This window comes from Toxotes jaculatrix, chromosome 20, assembly GCF_017976425.1.
Source record: "Toxotes jaculatrix isolate fToxJac2 chromosome 20, fToxJac2.pri, whole genome shotgun sequence".
NCBI classification, from domain to species: Eukaryota; Metazoa; Chordata; class Actinopteri; family Toxotidae; genus Toxotes; species Toxotes jaculatrix.
In genome coordinates, this window is record NC_054413.1 from 17397707 (window position 1) to 17421094 (window position 23388).

Below are 23388 nucleotides of genomic sequence, written 5' to 3' on the forward strand. Positions count from 1 at the left end.
GATTACTGAGGAGCATTAATTACACAAGCCAAACCTGGCAGCTACAGTTTATCTTCTTAACCTCAAACGAAGATGTGTTAGGGTCTTGGTGTGTGTGTGTGACTCTCCAGGGCAGGTTTGCTGCTCTTGAGTGCAATATGTAGCGGCCAATATATATTGATATGCAGTACTCCCAAATTATAGGCCCGTACATAGACCTCTAAACTTAGTTGCCTGCTTGAACAAGAAACTGCCTGTGTCCACTGTGATATACAACATCATGTGATACTGGTGCATTAGCTTCAGTCGCATTTATCATAGTTCTTTTATCATATTAACCTACAGAGGTCAGTGTATCCTGAAAGCAAAGTTTAGGAGCTAATCAGAACATTATTTTCATCTTTTAAGACTGGGTTTGTGGGGCATGATATATTAGTGTGTACGCAAAAACGTGAGCTATAACTTTTTGTTAAAACTGTCTTGAATTAATTGAGCTTTATGTTGCCAGTTCGATGTTTCTAAATCAAGCACCTTAAAGAAAATCTGCTTGTATGAGATTTTAAAGACTTTCTGAGAGTTGTATTTGGGTTCAAATCTCACGTGCTTGGAGAAAGTCCACGATACAGTCTGAGAAAACTGGCTGTCACAAATCAAAAGATTAACCCCTTCAACCATGAGTGCGCAACCATCACGAGGCTACAGGAACACAACGATAAATACATATACAAAAGTGTTGCGTCTTTAGTACAATATATCTCAAAAGACATTCTTTCACTTCAGTGGCCCCTTTCGAATGAAAAAGGCAGACCTTTTTAATTTGTCATACTAATAATCAGAATAATAGTCATAATAGTCATGATAAAACGTTTCTTCCCCTTAAAACCATTAAAGGTACATGGACACAGAAGCTGTTCTGAACAACCTTGAACCCCCCCCACCAACCCCACCCACTGTCCCCCTGATGCTGTTGCTGTTTTTGTTCTTGTTTTCAGGGCCATAAAGAGTGCATCATCAATAAAATATTTATATACATCCGTGTGCAATCTCATAAGTAGTGGCAAGTAAAAACTCTGGGGTCAAAGCAAAGCTAAACCAATGGTTGTGGACAGGCACAAGGAAAACTTTAGCTAAGTGACAGCCGTGCCACCAATAAAGCAGAAATACACTCAAACATCTGCACTTAAAACATTCCCTAATTCAGAAGACAATTAGAATTTATTGCCCATTTCTGTTTTTTTTTTTAAAAAAGGAATCTTCATTATTCATAATTTAATCAAAGTTGAAGGGATTCCAATGTAGAATAAAACAATAACTAAATCTGTTAGTGACAGAGTAGGAAAGGTGAGGGCAGTGTGAGTCAGTTTATTGCTCTGCTATCATGCAACAGCTCATTCGACATAAAGTCAATTGGGATCACTTGTTATAAAAAGGGATATTTTAAGTATTAAACACCATCACTCCATCACAGTAGGTTCTCTTTGATATATTAAAGCAATAAGGTGCAATTTAGTTGTGTCAAAGCTTCTTTACGAGTCATTATTAAAGTGACGACTTGAATGAAAAAACTCAGGAGTGTTTTTGTAGTTTGATGTCATCTCTAGAGGGCAGTCAATGTAGCTATTGTGCTAAAATTCTATAAATACAAATGATCTGAAGATTTGTTTTCGAAATGGCTAAGTTTCACGCATTTGCCATGATGCTCCCTTTATTTTTAGTGAAAGTTTTTATTTTTACTCCGTTAAAGGTATTGATGGATATGTTGTACGCGCTGATTATGCCAACAACACAACAAAAACAGGACGTAACTTTATCTTCATTTAATAGATTTGTTTTATAACTAGTGCTGGGTATTGACCTTCAGTACCTTTTTGTTACTCACCGAAATGTGTCTTTAGCATCGTGAATTGAAAACGGTCAGTTAATGAAAGTTATATAACATTTTTTTTAATATCGTAACTCTGCAGTTCTTCTTTGCTCTGCTGTGCCTTTTAGCATCTTTCAGCTCTTTGTTTTGGTTTTACAGCCCACAGCTTTACTGTTTTGGTTCACTGTCACTGCTCTCATCAACCCTGTTTTCAGGTGCAGCAGGCTGCTTTTCAGCCAAAAAAAAAAATCATTGCACACTACCTGTGGCAGCAGACAGAAAAGCTGAGGAGCCAGCTGGTGAACATTTTTTAGGAGACGAAAACAAAGCTAAAAGGACGGTGAATATTAGACTTACATTTGACAGGTGGCGAGAAACGTAACTCCAAATTAATGCTAATGTTGACATTATGTGACTGCAAGATGTCTAAATAGGCAACTCTTTGCTAACATGTTTGCTATATCAACTTTAAGGTTATATGTCATTGTTGTGTTTATAGTTTGTTGTGCGGCTCCAAATCAGACAAAAAAAAAAAAAAAAAACTCAATGAATGCAGGTCTAAGGTATTGACATATTGTTTTGGTATCAGTGATGACTCTAGAATTGCAAACGATACCCAGCCCTTGTTATATCACTATTAAAACCGAGTGAGGATGTGAAGCAGTAATAGCTTGGCAAGTGGATAATGAGCAGACTGTAACTGATGCATCACTGAGATAACTGAACTAATAACATCAGAAAATCAGAAAGTTTGTTTAAAAAAAAAAAAAAAAAATCCCATGACTAGTCCCTCTCTGTACGTTTGAGCCATGGAGTCACTTGTCTACAAATCTACACCTGCGCTTGGAGCAGTGGAATTAAATCGTGACACTAAAAGGTGAAACTGCAACCGTTTGGTTCTCCCTGCTCATCGCCATTAAAAATCATTTATCATTTGAGTGACAACACATCAACGGTCTAGGATTGCCCCAGAGATATACAAATGGTACCAAACCACAACACTTTGAGTTATAATGCACATAGGCTTTCAGCTCTGGGTGTGATATTATATAATCTGGCCATGCATTATAAAGGCAATTGGAGGCAACAGTTGAATACATTGCTACACGAGAGGAGGATAAAGCCACATCATGTTCCACTGCTGATACTTCCACCAAGGAAAATGCTGAACACATACGATTAGAGATGTTTTGTATTCAGCTGAAGCAAGTCAACTGCCTAACAACATGCTACCAATTACCCTCATAGAAAACACCGGGACTTGTGACTACACACAACTAACCAGGACATCTTCATTTACAGAGTTTCCTTAAAACAGCAATACCAGGTTGCCCCTAGTGTTTTATATCTGTTCTGTCGACTGTGATATTCCCTCCTCTGAGCAGTTTTAGGCATAAGCCTGATTCATCCTCATTAACTTTTCAGTTTTCAGGTAAGAAGGACAGGAGGCACATTCGAGACACACAGCTCCTTTGACTTCAGAGACATTTCCTATCTAACGGCATATTCCTCATCTCCCTCTGGACTGCGCGCTGAGTTACAGCTTCTTCTACGTGAGCAAACTTCCTCTATTACAATTCAAAAACTTTCAGGTTTCAGTATGTCATTTGTTATTTTTTTTTTTGCCATAAATGTAAAACACACCTCAAACACTTCTTTGTCACCCTTCTAGCAACACCTCCTTCCTCACTTTCTTTCCACCCTCTGAATGTCATCTTTTTCATCACTGTGTGTCTTAGTTTACAAAAAATCCTGTGCGTGTTTCCAAGATTTTCTGAGTGCTATCGGAAAAAAAAAAGAAAAGACCACCCGCTGTATTGCTTATACAGGAAGAAACATACAATAAATAAATGAAAACTTGCTTTAAAAACAAAAACTAGGAGGAAAGAAGAAGAAAACGCAAGAAAGACGGAAAATAGGATTCGAACAGAACACCAAAGCTCATTTTTACACAATTATGTCACTCAAACACATCATCACAAACACAGAGAATAAAGAGTTAAACAGCCTAAAGTGGTTCAAACAGCCTACTTGTCTAACCTTTTTTTTGTTTGTCAGCTTGTTTATGGTAAGTGATGGTGATGAGACAGAGGAAGTGATGAACAATGAATTACTATGATGTTACTGAAGCAGAGAGTGAGGGGTTACTGGGAACAAACAGCCCCTATAGAGTCACGAGGAAAAGAGAAGCCATGTGTGTGACAGAAGCCGTTGGTGAGTCTGAAAGGGTGTCCATGCTGCTCAGGTGACAAATAAACTGATTGCTGTTGTTGTTGTTTGGGGTGTGGAGGAGGGGCGACACAGGGTCAGAGAGAGAGAGAGAGCAAAGTCCACCACCAGGCTGTGGGTAAAAAGGATCCAGGTGAAACCCAATGATTCCGGGTCAGCCGGCTTGAAGAAGATGCAAGCAAATATGTAAGGAAACCTTGCCGTCCCCTCCTCTCCCTTCATTTAGATTCCCAAAGGCCCAAGCTTAGTCTATACAGTCACTTCAGCCAAATATAGGAGGGTGGGGGGGCTGGCAACATTGAGGGTGATGGCGCATGACGATGAGCTCAGATGTGACAGAAGAGGCATGAAGATCATACTTAGAGTGGCGGAACTATTAGATAAGTCAAAACTTTGCAATAACAGATTTTAAGAGGGGTTTTCAGAGCTTGATGAGGGCAAAGAAACAGGCCAAGATCCCTTTAAAGAGCTGCTGTTGTCCCCCTGGACCTCCACCTGAAGATGCAGCGAGGAGGGGGCGGAGGGGGAGCTGTCGCAGCCGGCAGAAGCCAACGATTCGAAGAGGGAGACACTGCGAGGAGCTGGGTGGTGGTTTTGGTGGTGGTGTAGAGAGTAGGAGGAGTAGGAGGAACCGAGTGGGTGGGGTACGTTGTTGTCCGGGGGGACTGGCCAGGTGATGATGTCAGCGCCATGGTCCGTGCGAGAGCGAGCATTCTCGCGGAAGTTGAGCTTGAAAGACTCAATCTGCAGCAGAAAGGTTGGAAAGAAGAGGGAAGGGGGGGGGGGGGGAAGATAAGGGATAAAGAAAAAAACAGACAGGAGAAGGTGGGGACGGGGAGGAGGTGATGTTGCGGGGAGTTTGAGATGAGGAGGGCAGAGGGATAGCAGAATTAGATGCCTGCAAGATAAGAAGTCAAAAGATGATGGTGTAATCAGGAACTTTGGACTGTAGACATGATGAACACAGTACAAACAGAGAGAGGTTTACACTGCAAAGACACAAAGACATCATGATGAACACTTTTAGCTCAGTTAAGGAGAAAAAAGTAAACTCCCACACGTTATTAGTACATTTATTATGCAGCATGCTATACTTCAGATGGTTCCTGGTGACAGGATATCGCTGGGCATCAGTGGCTTTTCCTTGAGCATCTCCTCCTGGGAATCACACTCTAAAAAGTAGATGACGCTGGCACACACACAAACTTACTTGTCTCCGGGATGCTTGAGTCCAGAGCCTGGGGCTCCCGGAGGCTCTCACTATCACAGGGAGCCCCGTCCTTCAGCCCATTCTCCTGGGCAGGGGGGCTCCCAGCATGCCCTGGCTCGGAGCCTGGGGCTGGGGCCGGGGTGTCACTCAGGGGAGTCTCATTCCCCTCTGTTGTCTCCTGGGCCCCCTCAGCCTAGAAACACATAGCAGGGTGTGTCAATTGGTGGAGATGGCGATGGAACAACCTGGCTCCAAATCTGTATAACTGCATTTATACTGTCTTTTGTTTGAAAGTCTGGATGTAGATCAACAATTTACACAATTTAGGAACAGTTTAGTTTGTGCTTCCAAGGCACGTGTCTGCCAAAACCTTAAAAGACCTGGAGCCAGACTTGGGTGGGGAAAGATGGAAATAAAAAAAAAAAAAAAGCAAGAATAACTGATATAACATACAAACTGAATAACTGAACATGCATGAATGCAATGATAGAAAAGAAATTGCAAAGTCAAGCACATCACATCGGAAAAAGGCAGATGCACAGTGCAAAATGTGTAGAAATGGTTTTCCTGAACTGTGAACTCCTCTGTATGATCTGATATAGCAACAAAAAGGCTTGATTTCCATTACCCTACACTGGAGGAATGAAATATAAAATGACATCAAGCTACTTCTAGTAACAGAAAAACAGCAAATGTCAAAACATATCAGAAGAAAACCCAAGTGAAACCAGGTAAATACACAGTCAACGAGGGCCCTGAAGGGCTTTACGCTTCGTGCACAGTTCAGCAAACTATAGGAGCACTCCTGCAGAAGTGGGAAAAAAGTTATGGCTGTGACTGAAACAGCCTAAATACGCCTCATAACTTTATGAATATTCAATTAGTGGATTCATCAGGCAGGCCTAAAGGACAAGGCTGGTGAAATACAGTATTATATATATATATATATATTATTTTTTTTTTACTGTCAACAAATCCCATGAAAAAAAAAAAACACAAACCAAGAATGTGTTTGTCCATGTCTTAGTCCTTTCCACCTTCCCTGGGTTACTCAGCCACAAACCCACAGGTTATATCCGTTATAACAGGCTTCGACACACACACACACACACACACACACACACACACACGCACACACACACACACAATACTTGGTGTTAGGATACATTCATTGTTGGTTTTAGTCTTTTCGTGGCATTTGTTGACAAGAAGAGATAGAGAATATTGCCAGCCTTATCATTTTTAAAGTCTTTCTTTAAGTCTTCACAGTTGAATAAAAAAGTATTATATTGTATATTGTATGTTAATACTTTGCAACAAAAACAAATAAAAGCAAGAGTGGAAAAAATAACTGTTTTTGTTGTGGGTATAAAGAGGACACGTTTCGAAGCTCTGCAAATCATTTTTAAAAATAGTCTTCAGTTAACACATCAAAAAGCTATTTGGAAAAAAAAAACGCTCTCTCAGACAGGTCGTTATTATGTGAAAGCTATTTTCAGTTGTCCCTAATGATTATGCATCTTTGCTAAGTTGAAGGGTGCAGATGATGATTGGGCGTGCGAAACAGTGTGTGAAGATGAGGATGTGAGTGAAGGATGCGATCATGAAACACAGATGGACTGCCGTAGGCTGAGGGGGACAGGTGACATCGTATCGGATCCATTAGCAAATTTGCCAAAACTGAGTTTCGCGAAGTTCGCGAAGCCCATGCCACAGAATAACCCTGCCCAGAATCGCTAAATGTGTTGGATAGAGCTGAGCTGCAGGGGAGCTTCCAGACTATTTCACGCCAGAAGGACAAAAGGTTAGGAGAAAGGAAGCCGATTGCAGGTGTGGAGGGTTTGAGATGTTTCAGGTTGCTGCAGATGGCTTATGATAGGCTGTCAACATCATCAGTGACTGTAGCTCGAAAGCCACTCAGGATCTTTTTGATGTCGTTATGAACACAGAGGTGGAACGAGACAAGCATGAAAAACCTGGATCTATTTTCTCCTCACACTGTTCAAAAATATCTCCCCAACACATTTTTTTTTTATATTAACATGCAGACACACAGGGAATGAAGGAACTGAGTCAGCAGCAGTGTCCTTCAGACACAAAGAAGGTTCCACGGTTTAATGATAAGCATCAAAGGCATCTTTGGTAATTCAATCTAAGAGGAGGCTTTTTTTTTTTTTGGCAGTTTAGATCCATTCCTGAGGAAGGTGTTTGGGTGCTGCATTACACTCTGAGTTTCATTAGGATTTGCAGACAGTACATTAAAGATGGTGAAGCCGTAGTTCAAGTAGGTGTAACAGGACAACATGAGCCATTTTCAAAAACCTGATTAAGTCTTGCACAGATTATTAGTTCAAAAGTAACTTTGCACCAAGCTGGAAAAGCACTGTCCACTCCAGCTTGAACTTTCAAGTCTGATAAACCTGAAATAACCAAAGTCTTCTGTTTGTGTTTTTCTCTTTGAGCATTAAACTCTTCATGAATAAAACCTTGAGATGTTTTTTTTTTAAACTTATTATTAGCTCATTTAGTCATAAATGTTTAATGTTATAGAGAAGACCTTAATATCTGAAACCCTGTTTTCAGGGGCTTCACTTTGCTTTTCAAAAAGCTGAGCTGTTACATTACTAAAGGCTCGAGTTCCTTAAAATATTTCCAGGCTTAGGGTCCATGAACACAGGATTATGAAAATCACTGTAGCAGTTACATTAACATTAACATATAAGCAACCATAGGAGAAGTATTGTATACGTAGAACCACAATGATAAACTGGATTAACTATGAGTAGATGTGCAGCCGTGCATGTTACATATTCACAGGAGGGACTAAATAACGCTGTGGTAGGCTGCTTTCATCTGGACACTCTCAGGTCAGCTGCCCTTTATGCATATAATAATGAAGGTGAGGCATGCAATGCACACTTTGCTTCCATCATAACTAATTTAAATAGGTGCCCCTTCCGGTAAACTGCAGTTTACCAGACACAGCTCTTGCAATGACCATTTCCAGGAAATGAACTCCCAGTTTACAGACAGTACAGTAACAGTGACAGTGTGCACACGAAATAAAAAGGATGTCTTCATGTGTGATGATCTCACCTTGATGTTTCCTCCACCAGGTGAATGGCTCACATTGTCCATGGAGCCCACTTTGGACTGAGCCTTTTCCCTAAAGTTCACTTTGTGGGACTCGATCTTCACGTCCCCTCCACCTGCAGCACACATGGGTAATCAGTCTGATGGTCATGCACAAGCTCTCAGGAGCACGTGCAAAGGGGAAACCAGTTCATCATGTCAAGCTAAGAGATAGAAAATCTTATGCTTTTGCATTTCATTTTAAGTGTTGTTGCTTGAGCTGAGTTTGGTTTCATGCTTACTGCAAGCAACAATGGTGTTTCCCATTTCCCACCATTTCCCCCGAAGGTTTTTAAGACCCTGTCTGAGTTCTGTTTAACGTATTAGTAGTTTTGAATTCCAATGTGGCTACTGATACATGTCATTCAACATTCGCGGAGGGTTGTACGCATCTTATATGTATTATACATATGGCCATATACACATGTATATACACTCAGTTATCAGTTAAACTAAAACACCTGGCTAAAACTAATGTGGTCTCACACAACATTCATCATTAATATTAATGGCATGAATAAAATATTAAAAACACCTTTAAGTATAACACAACACAACAAAAACTGGCAACTGAAAGTATATAGAGAATATGAACAACTAACACAGTGGCGTCATAACAACATTTCCCAGCTCACCGGGCTTGTGCTTGATGTTGTCCTTGGAGCCGCACTTTGACGTCACCTTACTCAAGTCCACCTTCTTGTTGAGTATCTGCACCTGTCGAATGTCACACAAGCTTTTTTTTTATCAAGTGTTAAAAAAAAAAAAGGCAGGATCAGCGTCCCTTGATAGTTTTACTGAATTTCATTTTTAAATATATATATTTTAAGTCCTCTTTACACCTTCAGTTATCACCATCAGAGGATGAGCAGTGATCACCAAAAAGACAAGGAGCCCTATCTTGCCACTTCCTCCATACTGCGGCAGTGAACCACTGACAAAGACAAGCACGACAAATTCAACTGGCAGCTTCAAAGATCATGTTGCTTCCATTGCGATGAACTGCAGAGCTTTGAGAATTCAGACATAGCGCAAAAATCTGGACATCAGGGAACACATGCTACCATTACTGAAGTAATCGATCTCATCAAAATTATATATCAATACCTTAGAGCAGTGAAATAGTTTGATACACGTGCTGTAAAGATGGCAGAGTAAAAAAACGGAGACACCGAAAGAAGAAGCTCAGGACAGGACAGCGTCATTTCAGAAAACCAGAAATCACAAATGCACCTCTGTGCGATGTTACTGTCCTCACGGAACCAGACAATCTTAGCAGAGACTGAGCCAATCAGAGGCCAGTGATGCTTGTTTGCTCGACTGGTGTTTAGTAAGTTAGTAACAGGGCAGGACAACACAGGAAGAGTTTGAGGAAGCAAGGGACTGTGAAGCAGGTTGTGGGTAAAGGGCTGGTGCATCAGGCTTGCAAGCATGCTGTCCAACAACTCGCAATGCCGTCGAAAGTCCAAGATCAGCGCTTTGTGTTGGTGACTGAGTCGCTTGACTTTGAGGGAATGCCTTAAATCTTTTAAAGGGTGACACATTTCCTGTATAGCTTACACCTGCTGGAACTTCTAAGGACTGTGGAGCCTTTTTAGGAGCAAAGAAGAGACGAAAATACAAATTTTCATCTTGGCTCTGTTGCTTTTTCTAATTGTTTAACTTGAGTCGAATCGTTTGACTAACTGGCCGTTGCATATGAACTCTGGTCGTGGGCCAGACAGTACTTACATTCCCTCCACCAGGAACATGCTTCATATTGTCCTTGGAGCCCAAGCGTGAGGTGACGTGGCTGAAGTCCAGCTTTTTGGTGACTATCTGAACCTAAATGGACACAGCATAGCAGCAAGAGGGGAGAGGAGAGCAGAGCAGGGCAGGGGAGGGGAGGGGATGACATGAGAGGAAGTGAAAGGAAAGAAGAGAAGAAAAAAGAACAAAAGAGAGGAGGATAAAAAGAAGAGAGTAGAGGAGAAGTAACCATCACAGGTAGGGTTAGAAAAGAAAGGACAGAGGGGAGCACGGTTCACCTGGGACAAAATGGCTACAAATATTCTGACTATTTAAGGTCTGCTCACTATCGACTGGAAGATATCCAAATATTGTTTTACCCAAGTCCGGAAGAAAAGGAAGACTGAAGCCGCTGAAGGCCTCACACAACCTATTCTAAGAAGCACACACATGCACAACATGTAACACAACATCTAAACATCTGTTCCCCTGGTCAGGGGAACACAGTAGTGTCTCATGTTTACATGTTTATTAGCACACTTAAACGAAGCACAGACTCATGACTAGCAAAGCCGACGTTATCTGGATTATGAGGGGTTAGACTACTTAGTGCTATCAGAACCAAACCTAACACACAACATGTTATACACGTGTTGATTGTTACAAACCTGGTGAGAAAAAGAAAAAAAAACTCATTGAATGTTTCCAATTTCAAGTCACATCCTCACATACTCACTCACACACACACACTCACAGATTGGTCAGCAAAGGGGCCACCGCACATTTCACACAGGGAAAAACAACCAGCAGGAGCCATTACGGCGGGGACGAGAAAAACATTATCCCTCACCGGTTTCCCATCAGCATCACTGCTGGGGGACTGAACCCAGGTCTCTGCAGCCGTGGGACGGTGTTTTTGTGGTTACACAAACCAGTGTGCCCCCATACAAGTGACTCGATTGGGGGTAGTCATTACAGTAAAACACAGTTTATTACCTCATCATGTATTTTGTAATATTGTTAATGTGCAACGTTTATCATGTCAACTGCAGTGGCTTGGCTGTGTGCTGTAAATACAGAGATGACCTGTGGGTAGCAACACCATGAGGCGAAAATCACAGATATTTATAGTATATGAAGAAGAATTCGACACATCTCATTTGCTCACTGCTGCTTCTTGTTTTCGTTTCCACCCCACTTACACTGCTTTCATGGAGGGTGTTCATACAACCTGCTTGAAAAACCCTCTTGTAGTAGTCATTCAAAACAACATAGCTTGCATATGAGAGAAAGAGAAATAATCATTTATCATCCATGTAATTATGACTTTAACTAATCCAGAGACACGTCTGTATTTCCATCTGAATTCATGCTGAGAATCAGGGAGAATAAATATGGTTTAAACTCTGTGTTTGTCTTTGAAAACATGACAGTACAGGATACTGTAGGTGCTGTTATTACTCAAAGGTCTGTGGCTGGTCATTTTCAGGCTGACATTTGTCCTCAGCAGTTCAATTTAATAAAAACAAACACACACACAAAAAAAAGAAAAATATGAGCGGTGGTAAAAAGAAAATTGCAAAATATGTATCAACAGAAAAGGCAGACAAAAAGAGAATGTGGTGATGGTGCAGGGGGTGGGGAGGGAACTCACTTTGCCCTGGCTCGTTTCTTTGGAGGCGACACCCCTGTTCTGAGAGGCAGATGACACCTGGGGAGACAAGCCCACCCTGGGTCATCAACAACACCTCGTAACACCACACAAGGAGAAAAGGAGGACGTCAAAGTGCAAAGGTTTGTGTATTAGGGAGGTGGATAAAAATTTATCACAGAGAAAAATGCATTAAAAGTAAGAGAAAAGGGTGGAAGCATAGGGTAGAAGATGACAGAGGGGACAGAATAATAGTGGGAAGCGCAGAATGGAGAAAAAAGACAAGAGGAGATAAGAGAAGTCAAGGATGCAAGAAGAAAAGAGAAAGACATGAAGGGACAGGGAAGAGAGTTATAAAAATAGACGATGGCCCCAAAAATTGCAAGGTTACGTGCAAGTCAGAGGATTTTGGTCGTTTGATTAACTTCAGATTTGTTACCGCTGAAGTATAATGTCAGCTAAAGTGGTTGGATATTAAATAAATAAATCTAAATCTGTGGCCCTGTCCTGTTTGAAGAACTGCCTGATGATCGCTGATCTGGTCTTGTGCTCAATGACAACTCTATTCTGGTGTGGAAAACAGCTGTGCCAATCAAAACTTTACAGTAGGGATTAAATGGGGAAAATGTAATGTAATGTTGGAATTATCCTTTAAAGAGTGATGGAACAGGGAGCAGGCTTCCACACACATGCTTCTAATGCTTCAATAAAGGTTCTAAATATGAAGAATGGGTGAAATGGTAGTAAACGACCAAGCAAAACAACAGAACCTAAAACAGAAGATAGTTGTATTTTATGCCAACACGTTGACAGCTGGTTTGACTCACACTGAAGATGCACGAGGAACTTGAGAGGAAAAAGAGTGAGTAAAGAACCACAGGAAGCCAGGGTAACAGGTCAGGCCTCCCAGACACAGAGCAGGTTAGTCGAGCGGCAGCTGCTCGGAAAATACAAGCCATTCTGAATCCTGCAGATGACGCCACAGTGCGACCTACCTTCCCTCCTCCAGGCTGGTGCTTCATGTTGTCTGTGGAGCCAATCTTAGAGCGGGCGTTGCGGATGTCAGGGGTTGGTGCTGTGCCGGGGCGAGATGTGGTCCTCGAGGTGGCGGTGGTGGTGGTGGTTGTGGTCGAGGAAGCGGCCCGTGGGGCGCGGGGCACCGGGGGCTTCTTCTCTGGTACTGTGCCAGAGGTGGAGGATGGTGTGGCCGGTTTGGCTGCTGAAGTTCGAGTGCGAGAGGCCGTGGTGGTGGGACCAGTGCTGCGAGTGGTGGTGGTCTTGGGCTTGGTAGAGTCGGCTGGGAGAGAGAGAGAGAGAGAGATAGAGAGAGAGAGAGAGAGAGAGAGGGAGAGAGAGAGAGAGGGAGGGAGAATTATTCAGAGTTTTGTAGTGGTAAAAAACTAACCTGCCTCTCTCTAAATAAAACTGTTATGCGTAGGAACACTTCTACAGCTCAGTAATTCACACATTTTAATTTTTTTTGAACAATACTCAAACATAAATGTAAAAACAACAGTTTGTGGTTTAGGTGAGAAAAACACCTGTGTGTTCACCAAGTAATAGAGAACGTAACTTCCCATAAAACCACACCCTGTCATTTTTACACCTCTGTTTGTGTATGAAATATTAAATGTGATACAACATGTTAATTAGTGAGCTTTACAGGTGTTGGCAGGCATATTTCTGAGCTTTGGAGAGAGTCAGAGCAGCTGTTCTTTCAGCTTTCAGTCTTTATCCTAAGCTATTCACCTCTTGTCTCCAGATACATCCTTAATGCACAAATATTATATCAGCCTTCCTATCTTCTAACTCTTTTTAAAGGCAGAAAATAAGTATAATTCCCAAAATGTCTATTACTGTAACATCTTAGAGCTGCAGCCTGTATATGTGGGCAGACTGAACACAAAGAGAATAGGATGTTATGTGGAAAGATCTGAGAGGACACAAACAAAATGAGGTGCGTCAGTGTGATTTCACTCTCATCCTGAGGCTTTTCGACACCACATTCATACCACAATACTTCACCCTCTACTTTACTAACTTTCAGCGAGTTAAGGACGACATAGACTGAACCATGATATGAAAGTCGGGCTGAAGCAACCCAAAATCATACAGAAATCAAGAAATCCACACTCTATGATTCCAATGGCAAACCACAAAGGATGTTGCCTGTCACTGACTGTCAACCCTGACAGATAAATGACATGAGTGGCAGAAAACTAGTGAAATAAAACAGAGCTTTACATCAGGAAAGCAAGTCAGACAGAAACAGAGGAAGGCAGCCAGACGCTGGGGATCATCATCTGTCACTCAGAGCTGCTTTAATATTGAACTTAAGCAACTCTTTACGATCTCATTGACAGCTCTGCCCTGCTTTTGTAAACTGATGACAGTATCTCACTGAACAAGACTTACATGTACATTTTGTAGCTGAAAGAAGAAAATGATGAATTCATCATTTCACAATTTGCAAATGAGACAACTGGCTTTAGTTTCTATAATCAATAGTCAACACAGAATAACACCACCACTTGGTAAAAGCAACATTTTTAAGGGAAAATATTTTGAGTGCAGCAAAAGCTTCTATTTAAATCTCCTCCTGTGCGAATGAATACATTTTAGCATCCTTTGCTTCCGCACTGAGGCAGTGCAACACTTGCACCTTTTAAAATCTGCCGATTCACACACATTTTGCGATATGACAGCTCTTTCTTTAGAGTGCTGAAGCACGTGTCCGGCTGCCGATCCTCCCTGAGAGCCTTTGGAATATCTCCAGCTCCTGTTAAGACGTGTTTAATTGAAGAAATCCTCCCGCTCGCCTCCGTGTTTCTAAAGAGTAATTTGACTTGCCACATGAACCCTGGCAGATTAGACAGCCCGAAGCTGTATCAGCAGGAGCTGCAAACTCCTGTCAACAGCAAGGGGACAGTAATCCACACACTGCTGTGGTGAAGGTTTTTAACTCTCCCCGGGCCTTTCAGCAATAAAGCCTCGCTCTCTATCCGAGCCTTTGCAGCATTGTCATGGATGAACGGTGTGTGTGCTGCAGTGTCACACTCCTGCTGACAGCTCTCCTGTTGCCAAAATGTAAACTAATCTGTCGACAGGAAGAGGAAAGCTGGAACTGTGTAGGAAAAGAAAGAGGGGAGGAGAAACTGAGGGAAGGATTACTGGAGGGAAAAGTGGAGGAGGAAGTAGACAGATCTATGCACAAAGAAAGGGAGCGCAGTGCAGTGAAGGGTCAGAAGGTGGCTGGAAGTGATGGCACCTGTAGGCTAGAGTTGTCAACACTAATATTTTATTAAATGCCAAATTCTATCCTCTACTGACATCATTTCCCTGATGTCCCTCGTAAAATAATTTTGTGAAACCTAGAAATAAAAACCTCATAGTATCCACACAAGGCTGGGCAATAATTCAGTATTATTAAATATCAACTTTCAGTTGTATGGTATCATAACAATATGATCATATTTTGATTATACTGTTCATTTATAAAATCTTCTTTGTTAAAGTTTAAGTTTTAGACTTAAACTGTAATTAAAAATGAACAGAAGCAACATGTTTTACACACTTTGGGATTTTTGGCTGATGTAATGCAATGAGCACAGTACAGTGGATGATCATTTTACATTTAGGACACAATTTTGTTACGTAATATATTATTATGATTATTTTGAAGAGGAAGGAAACAGAACAGACTTTATTAATTCTGATTACTTTACAGGGAGTATGTAAATTATACTAAGAACAGCAGACGACATTTTAGCACTTTTCCCCATGTGTATTGATATTTGTGTCACATGCATAATGTAAATGTTTTTTTTTTTTTTTCCCAGTTCAATTTTTCTTTGACTCTTCCTACAGGTATGTGCTCGTATGGGAAACTACAGACAGGCTGACAGCGTTTCTTCTCAGTGTCTTCTGTTTGTGACATGATAACAAACGAAGGGACTGGTGTAATACCTGCAGAAGTCTTCAGAGTGCTGGGCTTCTTCTCCTCTCCTGGTTTGCTGTCTGTCTTAGAAGCTGAAACACAGATAGTGAGTTTGCAACACTAGTGTTTAAATTCATCAGAAAATAAACTGAATGCATCTGTTTGGTTTAGAAATGATACACATCGATCCAAGACTAAACCATTTTAAATCTCTTCATAAAAATATTGATCACTGTCGTGTAAAAATCTTCTCACGTCATCGAAAACACGTGTGCGTACACGTATATCTGTGTGTGCGCATGTGTGACATACCCAGAGGCTTTTTGGCTGCGGTGGTGGTAGCGGTGGTGCGAGTAGATGGTGTTGCGCGCGCTGATGTAGTGGTTTTACTGGCTGCGTTGGTAGCAGTTCCATTTTTGGTGGCAGCGGTGGAGCCTGTTTGATTTGAGGTGGCAGTGCTCGCCTTTGGCACAGGTGGACGCTTCTCTGTGGTCGTCTAAGAAAAAGGGAGAAGCATAAAAACAAGGGACATGTCAACTGAGAGGGGAAGGACATGAATAAGGGGGTAATGGTCAATGGAAAACAGAGCACTTTGTATCATCAACAAAGCAAATGCTGGCAGCACTATAGTGGGCTTTAACACGACTTCCGGATGTCTGGCTGCTGTCGTCAGCTGAGACAAATGTTCCGTGACTTCACGGAGAAATTCAGGTCAAAGATTTCGCCCCGATGCGTGTAACATGTAGATTGAGTCTGAGGCGCTCCTCCTCGAGGATCGCACACTTCATTCAGCAGCACACCCCCCCCCCCCCAAAAAACCCCCAGGATGGTGCCACGCTCCACATACAGCTGAGCCATCCTGCAACAAGCTGGCCACACTGGCCTGAGTCACGCTGCACCCCTGGGCGCTGAGAAGCTTATATAGCGGCTGCTAATTTATCAGCTGTGGTGTCACACTTGTTCCAGTGATGGAGGCTACTGAAAAAGGGGGAGAGGAGGCTGATGGGTCTTTCTTAGGGCACAAAGCATGAAGGCGTGGCACAGGGACAATCAATGAATCAATGGAACATAATTACTCAAATGCCCAAGTTTTAGAAATTTGTCCTTGAAGCAGACAAGACCTGAAGTGACACTGATCCCATCAGGCAGGGTTTTATATCGTTTGACCCGCGCAGCATTAATCTACCACATGAAGGTGAAATAAATCACATTTTTAAAGGTTCATTTCTTGCTATTTTTAACCTAGTGTAGATACAGACAGGAAACATAGGGAGAGAGGGAGCAGTTCGACCTCCAGCAGGGTCAGAACGGGGAAGACTGCACTTAAAAAGGGCAAAAATTAACAAATGTGCTTTAGAATATTTCGGGGTACCAGACTACTCATCCATATTGCTTTAAAAGTCTCAACAAGTTCATTCTTGGCCTTGAAATCAGTAGCTGACAAAACAATCTCACCATAAACCACATTTAGTCGCTGTCCTGGAGCTTTCAATCCTGATTTCTTAATCATTTTGAACTTCTAAACCAACATGGAAGACTGCCCTCGTCAGAGTGTTAGCACACAACTGTGAGCCAGTGCATGTTCACAGGCACAGAGACCAGATGGACAAATTCTCTGACCAAAGGGGGGGAACAGATTTTTGTGAACAGGGAGCCAAACAGAGCTTGACATTTTAGATTCCTTTAGATACCTTTAAACTAAACTCTGACTCTTTAACGTACACATGTATTAAGATTTCTGATCCAAACCCATCAGGTGTGTTCTCTTAAATGTCCAGCTGTAAACAGCACTTCCAGGAGACTTGCAGAGACCTTTCAGTGTGCTGTTGGCGACGATGCTGGACCGTCCATTAAATCCTTCGTGCATCCAGGTGTGTCGTTCCATGTAACTGAGCATTCTGTCTCTGACAGATGTTCTCACAGCTGACACTTACCTTGGGTTTGACATCACGCGTGGTGGCTGTGGTTGATGACGAGGGGCGGCTGATAGAAGTGGTGGAGGGCCGCTTTGGGCCAGCAGTGGTTGTGGATGCTGCCTTTGCTGTGGTTGTTTTTTTGTCTGTGGTGGTGGTGGTGGAGGGTGTGGGGCGCTTAGTATGGGCTGCGGGCGAACCACCACTAGCAGGCGCAGAGCTTGGCCGCATTTTGGCGGCGGCGCTCGGTTTGGTCGCCCCGGCCGCAGGCTACGATGCAGGAACAGGACGCACAGGATGGATGGAGGGCGAAATAAGGAGGGAAAGCAAAGGAAATGGAAAAAAAAAAGAAAAATAAGGACAATGGATGATAACGACAGCAGGGTTAAGAAGCACGAGCAGCAATTTAATCGTAAATTATATGATTAAAAAAAATATGATGCGGTAAAAATAATTCGAATCGGGTCTGTTGCAAACTTAAGAGTATGACTTTGAATGGCTCTGGGAAAGGTGTTTTGTACGGTACATATACAGGAGGCATAAACAAAGCACTGGCAGTAGCGTTAGCAGCATGCATGATGAATCACTTTCTGTTGCTAAAACTCAAAATAAACAACATTTTCAGCCATCTTGCCTTCATCAACTTTACAAGAGAAATGTAAATTACAAGAAATGTAAGAACTCAAGGCGTTTTAACCACTGGAACCACCTTGTTATGTGAACTTAAAAATAAATACGATGATGCTATATTTTTACGTTCATGTATTTCTATATGAACTGAGGTGTGTTAATTGCTGGATGACTGTCAGGTGTTCAGTCTGCAGTCTGTCAGCCTGGAGGAAGACAGCTTTTTTTTAGTACTGAAGAATGGAAATGATTCAATTTTATTTATTAAATATTTTATTTTGTAAAACACTTTGAAGTACCGGGAATCAACACACCACTTCAGTCATTACATAACATTAATTTTGCGTGTGCATGCAGACGCTTTGTTTAAAGGCACCTTTGATATTGTGGGACTGAATAACAAACCCTGCGTAACCCTAAGTACTGTAAAAAAAATAAATAATGCTTTGAGTAATTAGCAAAGGGCTGTAAGTAAGTAATTAATTAATTAATCTCAAATTAATTGTCCAGTACTGTAGTTTACATCTCTCTTGTAAAATGAAATGACTTCTTGATGGAGTTTACTATATTTTAACAAAACTGGAAACAATCTCCACTCGAAAACAAACAAAAAAAAAAAAGGTTGGTATACCGGAACAAGAGTTGTATGAGATGTTAGAAACCTTGCAGGACCTTGCAGAGGATTCTCTCTTGAAAATTACAGATCAAAACTCACTCGAACCATTCTGCTTGCAATAACCAAAACAGAAACCTTGAACTTACCTTGGTTTTCATGCTGGAAAACGAGTCTGTGGTGTAATGTCTTACAATACAACACCGTGGTTTATATGGATCCTTCGAGTATATCGTTATTTACCGTAAGAAGAAACATCCCATCCTTACACCTTATAAGAAATCCTACCTTAGTCTTCTTGTCTGCAGTTGCCAGGTCCTTGCTGGGTGTTGCGCTGCTTCCATTAGCTGTAGGTTTAGCCTTTTTGGCCTTCTCTCCTCCGTCAGCTTTTGCTGCCTTGTCCTTCTTGTCGTCCTTCTTCTCGACAGTCTTTTTATCAGCCGGCATTTTGTCCTGCTTCTCTTCCTTTTCGCTTTTCGGCGCTGCTTTTTCCGCAGGCTTCTCAGACGGTTTCTCCACCTCGTCCTCTTTCTCAGCCTTCTTGGCTTTGTCTAATTCAGCCTTTTCTTCCTTGGTTTCTTCCACCTCTGCCGTCACCTTTGCCTCTGTGTCGGCCTTCTGCTCCGGTTTGTCATAACTGGTATCGAGCTTGACGGGTGTCGGGGGTTGCTCTGGTGTCTTCTCCACTTTCTCGATGTGCTGCTCTTTGCCATCTTTCATCTCTGCTTTCTCGGGTTTCTCAGTATTTTTGTTCTCTGTTTTTTCTTCCACTTTGGACTTTTCATTCTTGTCCATCTTTTCCACATCCTCTGCTTTCTCAGCCTTGCTCTCGACTTTGTCTGTCATCCCCACGTGTTCCACTTTCTCTGTCTTGTCCACTTTGTCCGTCTTCACCAGTTTCTCTGGCGATTCTTCTGCTTTGTTCATTTTATCCTCTGTTTCTGTCTTCTGCTGTACTGGTTCCACTTTCTCTGCCTCTTTTTCTTTCTCCTTTTCTGTCTCCTTCTTTATCTCTTCCACCTTTTCTGCCTGTTTTTCCACCTCCTTCACCTTTTCTGTCACTTTCTCCTCCTTGACTTTTTCTGCCTCTTTCTCTTTCACCTTTTCTGCCTCTTCCTCTTTCTTCTTCTCTGTTTCTTTCTCCTCTTTCACCTTTTCTGCTTCTTTCTCCTTCTCTTTCTCTGCCTCTTTCTGCTTTTCCTTCTCCGTTTCCTTCTCCATCTTAGCTGGAGTCTCGCTGCTTGCGTATTCGACCTTCACGCTCTTCTGCTCAACTTTTTCCAGAGGATCGAACGCGTCCACCTTCTTTACATTTTCCTCCAGCTTCTCCTCCTTCTTGTCTGACTTTACTGGAAAGAAAAGCAGGAAATAAAGGTTTTAATTCATTATAACAGAATATTAACTCCACGTCACCAAAAGAGCTCAGCTCAGGAGACTGCTCTTTCTCAGGCTACTAAAGAAATTCAAAGTGAAGCAGAAATTCCTACTACAGCTTTCTACAGCCATCATTGACAGTAAGTGAGTCCATGGATGAATTATGAGAGAGTGGGCCCCTGGGCACAGACACATAAAAGGTCCCCTCATCAGTGCTTTGCTTTTTCAGCAACATCGCGCAGCTTAACCAAAACCCGCTGTTGGTTCTTGCTTTACTACTCCTGTCCACCTCTTTGTCCACCTCAGACAAGAACCTCCTGGTGCCTCAAGGGTGCTGCTGACAATGCATACTGAGCTATTGTATGTACTAAAAGACCAAGGAGAGACAAAAGTTGTGACGTGTTCCTGGGTAGAAACAAGCTAAACAGAAATGCAGATAAGGTGAAGATATAAATCTGCTCTCATTGGTTAGGATCATTCAACCACAGACAAATGCAGAGGAAAATAGTGTGAGACAGAACAGGTACATCTGTATCACAGTCTCATCTCCCCTGGTTGATTCTCCTTGCTGCCTTTGACAGATCGTCTCTCCACTGTACAAATCTTATTGCGTTCTACATCTTTCGTGTGACCTCTCGTCTTCCCACCACTCCATCATCACAGCTTCCAGGACCCTGAGTTATTACTGCATCCTATTCTTTGTTTCTATTCTAAGCATTTGTCTTTGGATTTTTTGATTGCTTTAATATTTCTTATTGGACACCTCACATTTAAAATGACTGTAACAGACCAATATCGCTGAAATTTACCAGTCCATTCCTCTTTCTCATTCATCCCTTCCATCTCTCCCCATCTGTCTTGACCCATCATAGTGTCCAGCAAGTGAGGATGCAAACAGCTTGGACATAGAGGTAGAAAATAGAAGACTGGGACACAAACCTAATCCAAATAAACTGCACCTGTTGTCTAAAATTCTGAGGGATCTTCAGACCTGTACTGGGATGAATCAGATACTGAGCAAAGTTAATACATGATGCTGACTTTGTAAATTTGAAATACTTCACAACAAGTCTACTGATGTGAAATAAAGACCTGGCTGACGTTGTTGACCCGCTAAACCAAAATATAACACAATATAAACAAGCCAAAAGAAAGACGTTTCTCTCATGTTGACTCACTGAATGAAACATATGCATCATCTGGCCTCAGGTGACGATAGCCTTACAGTGGGGTGAGCCGAACACAGACACAGCTACTGACTCAGGCTTATTCAGGCTGCGCTGAATTAACCATTAGCAGGTCCTGTTTGCAGCATGGATGAACAGAGCACTATATCAGGATTACTGGATAAAAAATAAAAAAAAATCAGATGATTCTCAAGCAAAGTTCTGGCGTTTTTATTTTAAATGATTTCATAGATCTCAATCTAGATCCAAAAACATAAGCCTAATGAGCCCAATGACCAGATTCGGTAACCCAACCACAGTCAAATAATCATTCATCAATTTATCCAGATTATCTAAATTACTTTATTTGGAGGTAAAAACCAAAAGGGAGCTGTAACAATCCCACACTGCACAAGAAAAACCGCGTGTGGTCGAGTTGACTCAGGAAGTGGTCCGATAAACTGTGAGGGATGTTTACATTGGGCTGTTTGGGAACAATCTAACCATTTGTCTTTGTTTTCTCTTCCCAATAAGTCGGACTAATCCGGAGGTTTATTTATGTTTCTTGCCGTCAGACATATCTGAATTCATGCTGTTCTTAGGAATTAACTGAAGATAAATCTAAGTATCCCAACAGTGCTAATCAGCTGGGTTGTTGCCTTTTCCTTTATCTCATATAGCCTCTAATTTCTGTTTTTATCACCTACACCTGCACATCCACTCTTTACCCATTCTTGACCTGGCTGCAGGTTGCTCATCTGCAATATTGCACAAAAAAAAGTTCATTTGACCTATTTCCAGCTGTTTTTGACTTTTTGGAAAACAAAGAGAAATAAAATTACATGAGAAAACCACAACGAAATAAAGAGAAAAGACACAGAGAGGTGTGGCCTTTGATCCAAATGCTTGACAAGCCGTGAGGGAAATATTGATTAATGGATTAGGAGGTGAGTGGGGAGAGAGGGCAGGAAGAAGCAGGAAAGACTAATGTAGAGGGAACACAAAGGTGGAAAACAACAAGTAATGAGGAATTCGCTTTCTTATCTGTTCAGTTTTGTTACTATTCGCTTCAGTTTTATAGCCTCATTAGAAATTTGGACAATGCCAATAATAAGCGTAAAAGCAAAGGCCTGAAAGAAACAGAACACACAGGGGAAACAGAAAGTAAAGGAGGGAACAAGACGAGGGAACTGAGGAGTAAGGCTCTGACAAGAATGCAGTGACATTAGCTTATATAACCTACAGCGACCCAGGACCTGGAACAGCGACAGACATCAGACCAAACAGAGTGAACACAAATAGGTGACTAAACACGAGGAAAACAAATACTGACCTAAATAACACAAGACAACGGTGACGAGATAAAGGAAAGGGTACAAAAGAAGAGACAGAAGAGGAATGGGAGCAAAAAGAAAAAAAAAAACATGAGCAAACAAGGCCTTCATTTTCTACACTGTAAACAAAGAGAGAGACTCAAGAGATCAGCTTGATCCTCTAATTAGGGCAGAAATCTGATATGTGTCACAGCTGTGGAGAGCCTGGTGAAAATGGCTTCATTTAAGCCAACAGCAGGAGGTGACACCCACCACACACACTCACTCTCACACCCTTTCCTGTGTGACTCTTTTCCACAATGGTCTTCCATTGTCCTAAAGGACCAGCGTGTAGGATTTAGTGGCAGTGAGGCTGCAGATTGCTACCCCTCACCCCACCCTTTCAGGTGATGTGAACATGCGAAAGGCTCTCTCTAGGACCAGTGTTTGGTTTGTCTGGTTCTGGGATGCTGTGGAAACATCGCGGTGCAACATGGCGGGCACACAACACAACACCTCTTAGTTTCAGGTGATGATACACTAATAGGAATTTTAATTATGAATATTAAATTCTATTTCTGCCTCCTAATTGCTACACACTGGCCCTTTAATCCTTTTGCACTGCTCCTCTATTCATTATCTGTTTTTTTTT

At 41.9% G+C, this 23388-nt stretch overlaps 1 protein-coding gene across 1 annotated transcript in view; it reads right to left on the reverse strand.

Annotated features, from left to right (window-relative positions):
- Positions 1–4822: 4822 nt before the first annotated feature.
- Positions 4823–23388, reverse strand: part of LOC121200238 (microtubule-associated protein 4) — a 101081-nt gene continuing 82515 nt past the window's right edge. Inside the window, exons 8-19 of the mRNA XM_041065402.1 lie at positions 19985–20232; positions 19172–19927; positions 17665–17913; positions 16043–16226; positions 15760–15822; positions 12789–13090; positions 11797–11853; positions 10146–10238; positions 9050–9131; positions 8379–8491; positions 5283–5475; positions 4823–4970 (exon numbers count right to left, since the gene is read on the reverse strand). Coding sequence (XP_040921336.1) covers positions 4963–4970; positions 5283–5475; positions 8379–8491; positions 9050–9131; positions 10146–10238; positions 11797–11853; positions 12789–13090; positions 15760–15822; positions 16043–16226; positions 17665–17913; positions 19172–19927; positions 19985–20232 — 2348 coding nt within the window. The 3' untranslated portion in view covers positions 4823–4962. The remainder of the gene's footprint in view (positions 4971–5282; positions 5476–8378; positions 8492–9049; positions 9132–10145; positions 10239–11796; positions 11854–12788; positions 13091–15759; positions 15823–16042; positions 16227–17664; positions 17914–19171; positions 19928–19984; positions 20233–23388) is intronic.